Source organism: Dermacentor albipictus, chromosome 1 (genome assembly GCF_038994185.2).
Source record: "Dermacentor albipictus isolate Rhodes 1998 colony chromosome 1, USDA_Dalb.pri_finalv2, whole genome shotgun sequence".
Taxonomy (NCBI): domain Eukaryota; kingdom Metazoa; phylum Arthropoda; class Arachnida; order Ixodida; family Ixodidae; genus Dermacentor; species Dermacentor albipictus.
The window spans coordinates 347271062-347286032 of record NC_091821.1 but is presented as its reverse complement, the minus strand read 5'-3'; the positions used below and the strand labels follow the sequence as shown (position 1 = coordinate 347286032).

At 47.9% G+C, this 14971-nt stretch overlaps 1 protein-coding gene and 1 long non-coding RNA gene across 2 annotated transcripts in view; one reads left to right on the top strand and one right to left on the bottom strand.

The window, feature by feature from the left end:
• Nucleotides 1-7998, bottom strand: part of LOC135920033 (lachesin-like) — a 126682-nt gene extending 118684 nt beyond the window's left edge. Inside the window, exon 1 of the mRNA XM_065454116.1 lies at nt 7357-7998. Within this exon, the coding sequence (XP_065310188.1) occupies nt 7357-7441 (85 nt within the window). The 5' untranslated portion in view covers nt 7442-7998. The remainder of the gene's footprint in view (nt 1-7356) is intronic.
• Nucleotides 1-14971, top strand: part of LOC135920347 (uncharacterized) — a 304841-nt gene that overhangs the window by 63885 nt on the left and 225985 nt on the right. The window lies entirely within an intron of this gene.

The window sequence follows — 14971 nt, the reverse complement described above, 5'->3', positions numbered from 1 at the left end:
TAGCGGCGTTATACTAAAGGTTCCCAGGGAAGTCAATGATATGCTAATAGAGTGCGAACATAGAACTAGAATAATCGAGTAATGAATTATCGAACATTCAGTTTGTCATGTTTCTGGAAGAAGGGGATTATGAAACAAAGTGTAGAATTTGGTTTTGGGTCAAGTGGGAAGCAAGGCTTTGTAAGGTGTCGTTCGGTGGATTTAGATGACCGGTATCGACAAACTGGTAGATGTGCACGCATTAGGAAAGATGGAGATTTTCTTCTAACTGATTCTTCTTTAGCCACACCGGTGACACGCGTGCTTCTTATGCAATACTACTAAGTTCTAAGGTCCTGAGGTACTCTTCAAGACTTTATGCGCCACTATTCCGACGATCTCCATGCAGCATGCCGTGGAGGCCATGATGCACGCTTGGCACATCGATCAGTAGCCAAAGAGGATGCGAATTTAATGTTATCCTTTTTATGTTCCCGACATACTAATGCGCAGGCCAACCTATAGAATTTCTTGTAATTTCTAAGCCGCGATGAACTATCCTCGTTTACTTCAATATGTCGAAATATCCGCAATGCTTCAATTAAGTGCCTCTGACTACGTTCTACAGCTAGAAACGTAACATTATCAATTACAACGTTTTCTTTCTAGCAGCACTTATCTCTGTTTCCGATAATTTGTTTTGAAAGCTTAAAATGGGGAAGACGTCACAAATACAGGCCACGTCTGACGAAGAATAAGAACATGTAACGATCAAGGGGCCGATTTCAGTCTGAAAATTCACGTTTAAGGACGATAAAATGAGCCGCGCGCCTAACGCATCCGTTCACAAAACATTTCCTAGGAAGCAATTGCATATTATAAGTCTGTGTAATGAAGCTATGGTGTGCGCATATTTGCACGTCTTGACACGCCTATCGTAACGACCAGAGTGAAGCTTGCCGCTCATGCGCTGAAAAATAAAATACAAGAAGAACGTTCCGGATCTTATTGCGGCGCCATTAACGGAACAAAAACTAAGAGTCGTAAAATTAGGATAATGCGAGTAATCTGCTTTGTCAACACGAAACTCAGCCCGCCTTCCCCTGCCTGCCTGGGTTCAAAGCGGCAAAGTCAGCTCGTTTCCGGCCTATCCTCCCTTCTAGAGCTCTTCTCATTTTGAGCGCGCCGTCACACTGGCATAAACGTAAACTTCCGACGGCGGGGCCAGAGCAAATGGAATCTCGGGGACATCCGTTAATTCCCCGCCTCGATCGATGCGGAATGAGAGCCCGGATATTTAGTCGCCGCTGCTATACGCCGCCGTCTACACCAGCTCACCGTACAGCCCTCTTACTGCCGCCCTCTCTCCTCCCTTTTTCTCCCGGCCGTATGCGTTCCTCTCCGACGGCTTGATGTGAGGGAAGGGACTTGCAGCACTTTACTCGCATCAATATCAGTCCCGTGCTGAGTTGACTGCCAGTTGGCTGCAACGACTTCTTATTATCTTTCTATTTTTTAAAGTGTCAGCGGTGTCCTGACCGGAGTGGATAACCCAACGCTGGAAAAACCATTTAGCGGCGGGGGCTTTTCTGCAACAACTTTGAGCGGACACTCTGCCTTAATTTACAGGAAGATGTTACCGCGCCGTGCGAGTGTTTGTAAAAAGAGCAACCCCATATTGAAGGAGTGTAGGTTTGGTCTTTATTGTATTCTATTTAGCCGACTAGCGAACACAAAGAAAAAATAATGAAAACGACGTCGTTTTCTAAAGCGTGTTGTCTGCCTGTACAGTCGGCGTCATTCTTGTGTAGAGCGCGGCAACGGCGGCCTCCGGGGCGCTCTGGAGGCAGCCAGCGACGTCTAATGGTAGCTGCTGGGCGCAGCGTCTAACGGTAGCTGCTGGGCGCGTTTGGGCTCAGCAACTGCCGTTAGGTGTCGCTGGCTGGCTCCTGAGCACCCCGCAGGTCGCCGTTCCCGCGCTCTACACAAGGGTGACGCCGACTGTACACATTGTCCGCGCGATCTCGTGTGTGTGTGTGTGAGCGTGCGCGTTATGTATGTGCGTGCTTGCGTGTGTATGCGTGTGTGTGTGTGCGTGTGTTGTGTTTGTGTGAACGTACGTTTTGTGCGATAATTGGCGAATAAGTAATGTCGTAATACTAGTAAATCTTCGTATTTCATATTTAAGAATCTAACAGAGGAACAGATCGTCTGAAAATTTCGGACACAATCCAACAGCATGCGCAGGCGGCTTCACAATTGAAGATCTACGGCTATATCTCCCATTTCAGTCGTCAAAGGCTGCTTACCTTTCTAAGCCTGGCGCCGCCAATGCGTTAGATCTGCATAGTAAGTCTTTTATATATATTTAATAATATGCATTGGCTTCCTAATAACATAGACGCTCACATTGCGCGAGATCTACGGACGCACAAATTTTGTCTCAGATTTATGTGGGCCGATCCCAGAGACAGTGAAGCTCGAAAAGCCGCCGGACATAGTGCAAGCGAACTGAGGGTATAACGCGAATTAAGGCGACCTTCGGCGGCAGGTGATGGACGCGAGCGCAGGCGTAGGCTCCAGCAGCAACCTGCCGTCGTTATCAGGCTGTCGTCTTCGTTTCGTCGTCGTCACTTTTATGCGTTGCATATTGCAATCACTCAGTTCAGCCCTTGGGCGCGGCCGGGCAGCCACCATCGACCTTTAGCGCAACCACGTGACGTGACGTCACGACAGCCGGAGGAAAAGCTGGGCCCCAATTTGCGCAATATGCAACGCATTCTTGGCTTAACCAAGCTAAGCCTGGCCATTTTATTGCCTACATGACACTGTGATCATTCTTTCGTTGTCCTGTCATCGTCACCTTTCTGCCATCTCTACTGTGTTGCTCTCGCTGGGCTGTTATATCGTCATCATCACGCCATCTTCGAGACGTAGTCATCATCATTCCATCGTCGCCGTGCCATTGTCAACATCGCGTCGTCATTACAAAGTCACGGTCATGCCGTCGTGGTCGTTCCGTAGTCGTCCTTTTGTCGTAGCAATTGCGCGGCCATCGACCCATTGTCTGCTTACTTTTGTCTTCGCGCCGTCGCCGTGATTCCTCCTTCGTCATCCCTTTGTCGTCATGACAATATCGACGCGCCGTCGTAGTCATACGACTGCAATCATTTCCACGTCGTCATATCATCAATATCACCATAGCGCCTGCATCACGGTGTCATTCCGTCGTGGTCACACCATCTTCGTCATACCGTCGTCATCACTCACGCGTCGTCATCTTATGGTCTTCATGCAGCCGTCCTAACACAATCGTCGCCATAACACCCTCGTCACTCCAGAATCACCATCCCACGGTCGTTGTCCATTCGTGGTCACACCATAGTCGTACCATCGTCCGCGCGTTTTGCACGCATTCGTGTCGCCTGTACCTTTCTTAATTATTTCGCACGACACAGATAACGATCAAGAATGGTTTCTGTCTTGATTTTCTTGAAATCCTAAACATTGCACATAAGCTGTATATGCACGTTACTGTGGTTTGCTCGAGATGTCTAAGAGAGATAACAAATTTTATTGTTCCTCTAAGAAGGCTTCTCGTTGGAAGAAGTGTGGGTCGCTCCTGACATCCGCAATAGATTTTCTGAAAACAAGTACTTACTACAACATCGTTCTTGCAACAGAGCGAAAATACAGACGATTGCATGGCAGTCGTTATTCCAAATATATTGCATTGACCTTTATGGCAGAAGCACGCTTATGGGAAGAACGCGATACCGAAAGCGCATTCTAACCGCACTAGTTATTCGTAACAAGGATCGTTGCAGCTGTATTCATGACTAAGTATAGCCTACGGTAAAATAACAATTAGTTTCTGCTTTCTAGAGGACGGTCTCATTAGGACCAGTTCGAGTTCCCTGACTCGTAATTGTTATGAAGGGCAATGATGACCCGGATATTTTAACCAACCCTTCACTCATTTCACTAACCTGCTCTAAATGGCGAATCGCAGATTTAGTGAAACGAATACGAAAAGAACAGGAACCTAAACAGAGCACGCGGCTTAGCGAGCCATCATCATTAGGTCACGGGCACTGCTCAGCAAACGAGGCAATATAGTTAATAAGGGAACAGGAGAACTCTTCGGCATGGTAATAAAAAATGGCAAGTGAACAACTTTAGTGCTTGTTCCAGAGAGTAAGGCCACATTATGTGCCAACTTGCTGGCGCCAACATGGCACGCAGACTGGTGTGATCAGGCACACGCACACGAACAAAAACTCGCACCCGCGTACGCACGCACAAGCTCAAGCGCACACAAACACGTGGGCCGGAATAGGCATAAGCACGCCCTCATGCACACACCCACGAAAGCATGAACGGACAATCATTAACACTTGCTCATAAAGTTTCATCATAGTCTGTCTATAACTGCCGCAATGACTCGGTGGTTATAGCGTTGAGCCGCTGAGCACGAGGCTGTGGATCCGATCCCGGCCGCGGATGCCTCATTGCGATGGCAGCGAAATGAAAAAAAAAAACGATCGTTATTCATTACATCCGTAACAATGAAGTCCAGGCAATGAAAATTAATCGAGAATCCCCCACTGTGACGCCCTTCGTTAGCCATTGTGCTGTCTCAGACGTTAAACGCCTCAATCTAATAGTCCCCTCACAAGCTTTACCTGTACAAACAGATGAAGCAAGATGAAGGGCAGTATATTACCGAATAGTCAATCATCCTAATTACTTACGATAGTTTTCTAGTCTTGGGCAGGAGCTAATTATAGCAACTTAATATTGCGAGAAGATGTCACCCTTGCGTGTTAAAAAAAATCGCTATCGCGATAGTTTCGAAAGGAGTTATTAAGGTTTTCTTAAACAATGTTCACATCGACCAGGTCACAACCATAAGGTCACAAATCGACCTTATGGTTGAGTTCATTGTCCCGCTATAGGCCCGACTCATAATACAATGACGTATATAATTTCCATTTGACAAATGAGCTACAACCCGCCAGCTAAGAATTCAGAGACCGTTAAGCCACCCTCCCGTTCTTAATTAATTTCGCCAAGTCTAATTGCCGAAAACAAGTAACTTATTCTTCATTTTTTTATGTCCCCTCTTCCTTTTCTGTTTTCCTCATACGTCTTGGGCTCTTCCTGGTGCCAACTAAATTTGTTTCATGCTTCATACCTTTCAAAGGCAATTTGGCTTGTTGGAGCCTCAGACTGCACAGACTTACAGTTTATATTGCAAGTTATCGTCTGCGTAGCAAATACGCCGCCGTAATTTATTATTCGACTAGCGAGAAAACCAGTCGCGCATGAATGAATGACTTTAAGGACGATAAAGTTGCCTCTACGTGGAAAAGCCGGAGATAAGGATACCTTATTACGCTATTATTTTGCAGCATAATTTATCTTAAGGTAATATGATTTGTACACTTTCTTGTCGGAAAAGTGGCGGCCGCCAGAATCTTGCACGACGTAGCAGGCGTGTAGCAGGCGATTCGAGGCTCGCGCTCTATATCGTTGAGCGCGTATTCAATAAAAGCCGTACTTCGGCTAAACTTGTAGGCACAATTGCTTTTATTGGGTTCGAATTGCTCGCATTATTTTTTTGATTACGTGCAATTACATTCTCCTTTTCTGTGCGTGATGGCTCCAAGAATTCTCGCAAAATGAGTTTCCTCCACGCGTACCTGCAAAAGTACATATGCCTATAGCCACTTGAGAGGCCTAAAAAAAGCGTTATTCATTGCCAATGCTGAATTTTGACAGTGTCGGGTTACAGTAAGAAATTTGAGCACTCTTTCTGCATCGCAAAAGGACATGCTATCTCTCGGGTAATAACGAAGAGATGTTCGCATCCGATTGCTGCGCTACTACTACTACTACTACTACTACTACTACTACTACTACTACTACTACTACTACTACTACTACTACTACTACTGCTACTACTACTACTACTGCTACTACTACTACTAAGAAGAAGAAGAAGAAGAAGAAATATGTTGCAGGTAACAATCTATCCGTATCCATACTGTCACATGGTACAATGCGTCCGTATTAAGAATCTGAACAATGAATTGTACAAAGGGGTCAGAAAAATAAAAGGAGAACATTATAGTTTTCATTTATACGCCGAAACGATACGCCGCGCACCTGCGGAAATTGATCAACACAAAAGAAAGATAAAATGAGATCAATATCGCAGCTTTTACTGCTATTTCGTGCCCAACTAATAGATAATGTCCGCCAAGCTTAGCCTGTGGCCATGGACGCTCGCCCCGAACACACCTCGGTACAGACACGACTTTAACGGCTTAACGGTGGTTCGGTACAACCACAACAGACGGATGCAAATTGACTGGCAGAGTGGCGACACGCCGCGAGATGTCTCGCAGTGTGCTTAAAAACAAATAGCACGATCAGGACATCTCAGAACAAAAACAAGAATACTAATAATCAATGTTAAAAAGAGGGAGGGAAGTGAAGGTAATGAAGTTCGCGAAAACAACGTCGCTTCGGTATGCATCGCCGTTTTTCTTTTTTAATGCACTTGACGTCGCTTGGGGCAGCGGCAATTCAGGAAAACGGGCGTCTTGTTGCAGGTGACATCGTGTAAGGGCACGTTAATGACGCGTGCCGCATTTAGCTCTTGGGGCCCTGTCCCCCTGCATGTTCCACGAATGATACCAATCGATTCTCGTGTCGAAGTTGGACAAAGCGAAAAGGGTGGTCAGCGCGCACCCTTCTCTGATAAAGCGACTTTAAATATACTTTGAAGAGTCCTGCGTCGATCGCTTATATAATTGTTTCATTTCCCAGGATAATTAAATACATGAACAAAGACTACTATTGCATATTCGACATTACGTTTCCAGTTGTCTTCATGACGTACAGAGCAGCACTTCCGTGCTGCCGTGCGCAAGTACTGTGTTAAATTATTATGTATTACGACAGTGCAGGCCAACAACATCTGCCAGTGATATCTCATTACGCTTGCCGGCGTTAATTGAACCCACTTTGGGGACATGCACATTTTCTAATCTAGCATCGTCTGTCTCTAGGCCACGAAACATTCTTGTTTCTATTTCTCGCTTATTTGTTCACTGCCTGTTTACCTTACCTGTTCGTGAGTGCGTGCGTGCTCAAGTGCAGTTGCATAAAAACATTATCGTCACAAACTCTTCATTTCGCTGTCTAAAGCCACCCCATCAACACCAGGCCATGTCTCTACTGACGTAGAGTAATATATATATATATATATATATATATATATATGAGCCTAGTCTACTCCGGTGATATAGCGCCACACTGCTAGCACTAGACCCAAGGCTTTCTCCATTTTTTTTTCTTTTCACTCACCGCTGGCTGAAACGACGCAGAGCGTGGAGACCGCAGCCAACAGCAGTGTCCACCACATAGAGTTGACCACTGCTGTCCCATCCATCTCGGTCGAAAGGTTACTTCAGTTTCTCCAGAAGCAAGAACAAGAGGAAAACAGTGTTTCCCTCGTACTTTGCGCCGACAGTGACGGCGTGAGCCTAACTCACGAAAAACGGTGTCACTGAGACGACCTGCCGGTACTGCATGTCCCGGCAGCTGTTGAGGCGCAGACGTCCGTGCCGGTGTCCCTTTTCCCGAATGTCACGTGGGACGCAGCGACGACGGCAATTTGCGAATGGTTGCTCGGATAACTCTGCGCGCGGGAAGCACTTGTCCGTAGTAGCTTCGGAGAAGGAAGGAAGAGAGAAAAAACAGTGGACGAGGTGCGAACGTCCGGTGCGCGGAATGGTAGCGAGGAGCGGCGGCCGTCAGGAGTGAGCTGACGAGCGTGGCGCGCCTTCGCAGCAGCCGAGAGACCGCACACGCGCGCGCACACACACACACACTCGGCGGCTGCGGCCGGGCTTCTGTTTACACCACCGGCAGCGCGGCGCGAGATGAGCTCTCGCGCGGCGTGCTCGCGGGGATGCACCCGTGGCTGCGCATGCTCTTGGGGCACTCGGTGTTTCCCTGGCGGAGAATCGCGCGGGCGGCCCGTGCTCTGCGAGCTCCGCTTGTGCCGGGGGCGCCCTCGGCTGGCCACCTTGCCGCGGAGACGCTGGTCCAGCGGTGCGAGCGCCAGCGGGACGGCGTTGCAGCCGTCTGCTTCGGGGGCTCAGACGATTTTGCCTCGCTTCTGTCTTTCACTCTCGCTCTGTCTCGTAACGTGTTCGTTGAAAGAGCGGTGGGCTCTGCGCGGCAAATTTGAGAGGCCGAGATCTGAGCCGGTGCCGGCGCTGTGTAATGCCTCTGTTAGTGTTATTGCCTTTTACGCGGAGGCGTGCGCATCTTCCGTTTACAACGCTTAAGCGGTATTAGACGAGGGGTTTGTAGTTTTCACCCGTGGCACAATCCCCACCTGTCGTGGAGGGGACGGTAGACAGAAAAGACAGTGCACCCGTGTCTTGACCACTGAGTCTGGGTCATGACACTCTATAGAGGCAAGGGTATATTTATTTAGGCAATGTAGTAACAGGGTGCCCTTTACCATAAGAAGGAAATTTTCAAAATAAACACGGCGTGCAGCGTGTGTGGCAGCTCAATCCCTAGGAATGACGGAGAGTTTGCGAACATTCTTTTAAAAAAGAAAGTATAAGATCAGTACATTCAACCAGAAACTACCTACGAGGCTGAAATTTTGAGAAAGAAAAGAGAGCATGAGGGAGGTAAGGACGGAATAACGACTAATGGAACGAAAAATTATGGGTGTAACCTTAGGAGACCGGAAGGTGGTCGTAAGGCATAAAGAGCAAGCGAACCGAGATTAAGAGGTAGAAGCTAACGTGATGCGTAAAGATGATAACCAGTTGTCTAATATAATAACGATATGGGTACCAAAGGAAGGCAGGAGGCGGAGTCGTAAAGGAAAGAGGCTCAGGTAGTGGGATGAGATTACGAAATTCGCAGTCATCGGTTTGAATCAGCAGATGAAAGGGAGAAGCAAACGCAAAACTCAGGGAGAGAGCTTGTTCATGTAGCGGGTAGGAATAAATAAATAAACAATTTCTATTTCGAAAATTATTGCTCGTGGCCTGCGGAAAGAGAGACCGTATCGGGATAAGAGAATGGCATAAAATTGGCTGATAACAAGGAGGATGAATGTGCACGATTATGATGATAAGGTCGTGCACTATGCAACACCCTCGTTACCACTTTAAAACGGCAAGCACCTATTCCAAGAAGGAGGAAAAAAGGAAAACTCATTCAGATGAGTAAGGTCGCTCCAAGGCCGAGAGCTTCCATAGTGATTACACCACTTCTGCGAAATAAAGGTGATCGCAGGTGGTATCGTTTACGTGTCAAAAGAAAAACATGTCCGCTTTCTAATGGCAGTCTGGACGTACTCTCGTGGCACGAAACACGTATTGTTCGCTTCACACTCACTTTATGTTATTCCTATGTAGAGTTATGCTTCTAGCGGTGAAGTTTTCTAGGGCCCAAGAAAAAGTGCACAGCCCTGAAGGTTCCTGTTTTTCTGCAACATTAAGCTCTGGCGAAGAACAATTCATCCGCCTTCTAAGGACATTTCACGCTCCATCCAGCTCAAGAGCAATCCTCCCTACCACAGTGTTCCAATAAAGTCAACAGTCTACAAAGTGCACGTGTTTGAGTATTATGCACAGGCCAGTTAGCACTGCCACGATTTCCCGTCAACAAATAAAATATTACATCAAAGCTCTATGGTGTCTACGCGTCTATCCTGTGTGCTGTGCATCGGACTGTGATAGCTGAGGCATGTAGGCCGTTTCTATAACCTTCAAATAATGCGACAACTCTGGAGAGATGTCAGAAAATACCATTTGTAAATTAACGCGGGAGGACTGCACGAACAAAGTATTCTTGATGTTGATTCCTTTTCAACGTGGATCGTCTGTAAAATATCTTTATTTCCTTCTGGGAAGGTGCAAGAAAAGTCCATGCCTCTCAATTTACTTCGTTGTCCTGCTTGCTTTTCTTACTTTCTTTCCTTTTCTTTCGTTTTTATTTTTCCTTTCGCACGTAGAGAACCTCAGGTGATCAAAAGTAATCCATAGTATTCTACTGTGGCGTCTGCCATTGCCTCTATCTTGCTCCAGGTCATCAAACCTCGTCATCACCAAACACAATGAATGAATGAACAAATACATTGTCTTAACATGAACTGCAGATTATCGGTTGCGAATGGCCACTCTTCAGATGACTATACGTGTGTCTTTGCAATGAGCCATCGATACGCTACATATCTTGTCGAGAGAGAGAGAGAGAGAGACAAAGAGGAGGTAAGACAGGGAGGTTAGCCAGTGTAAGTACCGGCTGGCTACCCTGTGCTGGGGAAAGGGGTAAAGGGAATAAAAGGAGAAAGAAGAAGAAGAAGAGGAGAAAAAAAATTAAGGAAATTCGCGCAGTACCGCGATACTACGCGATACAACACTCAAAGGCGATCGCACAATTCGCATGTCCTTAAAAACTTCAGCAAAGCCCTTAAGGCCTTGAGTGCCGAAGTCCGTCTGGACCAGTGTCCTAGAGCCTTCTCCTCTGTAAAGGGGCGATTGTCCAGTTTTTCGAGCGCGGTTACGAGCACTGTTCTTGGCACTTTGTAGCTGGGACAGTCACAAAGGAGGTGCTGAATCGTCTCCTCGCAGCCGCAGGTGCCGCAAGTAGGGCTGTCGGCCATTCCAATGCGGAATGAATAAGAGTTCGTGAATGCCACACCGAGCCACAGGCGGCACAGAAGTGTTGCTTCCGCTCGTGGTGGTAGGCGGAGTTGCAGACATGGATCTAATCTGTGGAGACGTTCGTTCGTGAACTCATTGGTGTTCCACAGATTCTGCGTGAGCTCGCGGGCGAGGGAGCGAAGACTTGTTGCTGCGTCTGTTCGTGACAGTGGTAGTGGTACAACGTGGGCACCATCGTGGGCCGATCGGGCGGCATCATCCGCATGATGATTGCCCGCGATTCCGCAGTGACCTGGTATCCACTGGTAGATGACGTTGTGCCCTTTGTTGATTGCTTGATGGTGGAGTAGTCGGATGTCTGCCACTAGTTGCATATTTGGTCCGTGGTTGAATGGGGACATCAGACACTGGAGGGCTGCCTTCGAGTCACATAAGAGGGACCATGACTGTGGCGATTTGTGACAAATAAACTCTAAAGCAGCACGGATAGCTGCGAGTTCGGCAGCCGTCGATGATGTTACGTGAGACGTCTTGAACTTGAGGGTGACAGACTCTGCGGGAATAACCACTGCTCCAGCTGAGCTATTAGAGCAGACAGAACCATCCGTGTAAACGTGGATGCGTTCTTTGTGTTTGTCATGTAGGAATGAGAGCACGGTTTGTTTGAGGGCAAAATATGACATCTCCGTTTTCTTCTTGATACCGGGAATATCAAGAAGAGCCTGGAGTGGATGAAGGCACCACAGCGGTAGAGATGGTCGTGCTGCAGGTGTGAAGTTTGATGGTAAAGTTCCGTGGTTGGCGGCAATAATCCTGCTAAACGCTGAACGAGGTCGAGTGGCAGGAAGGGGGGCGAGATGATGCGATGGAAGTCGCGCGAAGTGCCTGATATGCATCCTTAAAGCGTCGACTTGAAGATACGTATCGATGGGGTGGTCATGCGCGATGGCTATTGTTGCTGCCGTGGATGCACATCTAGGAAGTCCAAGGCAAATTCGTAGAGCTTGAGCTTGTACAGACTGGAGGGCACGTAGGTTGGTCTTACTGGTCCCACCCAGTACAGGTAAGCTATAGCGCAGGAAACCGAGGAACAGTGCATTATAGAGTTGGAGCATCGCACTCACAGACATTCCTAAGCCCACACTACGTAGCGTTGTTACAGCTGCCTGACACATGAAAAGCATTGCTAGTAAACCATACGAAAGCCAATGATTCGTGTGTCATATCCATTCGAGGAACACTAACTGCTGAATCACGAAAGCACGAAAACTGCCGTTCTCCTTCGAAACCAAGCATCACAAGGTAACAGCTTTTGTTTAGCCTCGCTTTGCCAAGCAGTCAACCGGGCACGGAAATAACCTTTTCCTAGCTGTCCTGGTCTGCTGCCTCCCACCCACTAGCAAGAAAAGGCGAGCGAACTGCTATATACAAGATCAAGTTTCCTAACGCAGAACATCCTTTACGCCCATCGGCATTCAAAGTGCGGCAAGCGCCACACGTTGCTTTCACTTCTTTTTCGTCATTTCTTTTTGTTATTTTTGTCTGCCAAGTCTTCAGTTTTGTTTTTGCCCTTGCTGATGACTCCCATAATTTCGTTCATCGCGGTGGCCGCCGCGAAGCCACTTGCGTTGCCAAGCACGATCGGCGAAGCTCTTCTCCGGAGCCAAACGGGTATTGCTGCCTTTGACTCCTCCGTTACCGGAGGTCTTCACAAAAGAAGGTACGACGTAAAACTTCTTCCCGGCAGCGACAAACAAAGAAAGAACGGGCGACGACGCAAGAACTTTCCAGCCCAGTATTGGTATAGCAGGCGTTCCGTGTGTGTATGTGTGTGTGCGCGCGCGAGCGAAAGAGCGCGCGTGCGGGCGCCTGCTCTGCGCTTGCATGGATGTTCGCAACTTTCCTACGCTATCGTGGTCTCAGCTTCTAAAGCGTCGGCTGCCGGGAAGAGCATCCAGCGCGCGCCGTAAACGTGCTTTTGAGAGCCGCCTTTAGCGGGAGAACGCTCGTCGTTTTTGTCGAAGATCACGCCACTCGCTGTGCGCTTGTCGAAACGACTTTTCGTCAATGGCATCTCGCTGCGGCGGTGCGAGGAAATACTTGTTTTGTATGTCCGTATTTCCATTTTGTCCCCTTAGCTCTTTCTACGTTTGGAAAAGAGAGCTTCGGAGTCGAGGGAAACTAAACTTACCTTGGTTACACCTGTTTCCAACCAATAGAGAAAGGAGGGGGGGTGGGGGAAGACATCGTCGGATTACAGAATGGCGCTCAAAGTGGGAACGACTTTGTGCGCAGCAGGAGGTTTTGTAAGAGGATCACAAAAGTTTGACTTCTTTGGCACAGGAGCAGCGGGTGCTTGTGTAATAGGTGTCTACGATGTACCATGAGGCCCCGGAAGGTCCCACGCCCGAGAGACGTTCCTCCTGGTGTCGGCATAACTTTTGTGTGCGTGCATCCATGGGTGCGTGTGCAAAAGCGAGCGAGGCAGTGAATTTTCCGTTCCTGTGATCTCGTTTAGCAGCTCGTCTTGGTCTTGGAGAACACTCCACTATATCCGAAGCTCGCATAACGAGTGCCTGTCATTTCCTTTCTTTTGGCGAAGATGTTGCACGCGATCCACGAAATAATGTCTCAGGTGCATCCTATATGCTACAGGTTTGAAGCAGTCGTCCAGCTGTTTTCACCTGCACTTGCGTCTTCGACCTTTTCTTTTTTTCGCCCACCGAATTGTTTAACACATTCGAGCTGCATTCTTCCCGTCGCAGCGGACAGGATACGACATGCTTCTGTATTTTGGAGGAAAGATCCTGGTGGAAGTTACTGACTTCACCAATCAGTCCAACACCATTCAGGCGTCTTGAACGGAAAAAGCGCCTTTCAGCTGCTGCGATTGTCTAAACTCACCTTTCGTTGTCGTTCTGCCCACTAGCGGCACATAATCACGTCATAGTCATCATCGCTAGTCATCCATGATAGCAAAAAACAGTAATAATAAATCTAACGACGCTTATGTTAAGAAATGTCTTTTTCAAATCGCGATGCTCTAAGTCATTTAGAAATAGATGTGAGTGGTCAATCTTCTTCCTCTTAATATATCGTCAGTATGCCTGAAGAGCTCATTCGATCAAATATGGGCTAACCATGAGGAACAGCCGTATTGCTCAGCTTATCCGTAAAATTTAACAAGATAATGTTTCAGTGTAGTGGAAAATACGCATGCAGCGCTGTAGGCACTGTCATCGCTTCGGCGCGACACCCGAGCTCTCTCGTTGTTGATGTAAAAAGCTACAGTTCGACGGCCAAGGAGCGGTTCAACCGCACACTTCTTCACTTGCCCACAATGTACGTTGCGTCTGACCATTCTAACAGGGACGGCGTCCTCGCTTTGGTCGCACACGCGTATAATACCGCCACTCAGGCTACCACAGGCTTCTCATCATTTTTTTTTTCTCTATGGACGTGAACCATCCTCTATCCTCGACACCGTACTTCCGTATCACCCGGACGCCTCCGAATTCACCGCTCTTTTAGGAGGTGCTCGGCATGCTGAAGAATGCCGTCAGTTGGCTCGCTCATTCACGAAGGCATTCATAAAGATACCATGACCACGAGCAGCCTGCACCATCCTTCGCCGTTGACTCTCACGTCTCGTTTCGGCTGCTATTCAGCTATCCAGGGCTTAGCCCAAGGCTTGTTCCAAGATATCAGGGTCCGTACCGGATCGTCGAGTGTACATCGCCTGTGCACTGCGTGGTCGAACCGGTGACGCCATCTTCGTACAAGCGGCGCTGTGTCCGCGAGACGGTTCACTTCCGCCGCCTAAAGTACCACACCACCTTAGGTCGTCAGGATGGTTCATCTTCGCTGCCGGGGCAATTGTAGTGAAGAATATCCCATGGGGCGCTATAGGCACTACCGTCGCTTCGGCGCGAGAGCCGAGCTCTCGCGTTGTTGATGCCAATAGCAAGGACTGTTCCTGAAAAGTTTTAATAAATGCCCTTTTCACAGTATTTTTTTCCGGTTTAGCAACTGCGAAGCGTTGCCCCTTATTGATGTAGGTAAAATGATACAGCATCCGAAGAACTAAACATAAGAATGAACTGCTTTACACCTTTAGAATGTGAACCCGGTTTCGCTTATTCAAAGGGTGGTAGTATCAAGCTCAACGTCTCCTAGTGTCCCGCCCTTCCAAGGTAAAGAAAGCTGCATACGTTGAAGACACTTAGCACATTCCTGTCACAGAGACCGTTTTCCATACGTGGACTCGAATGTCATGCCCG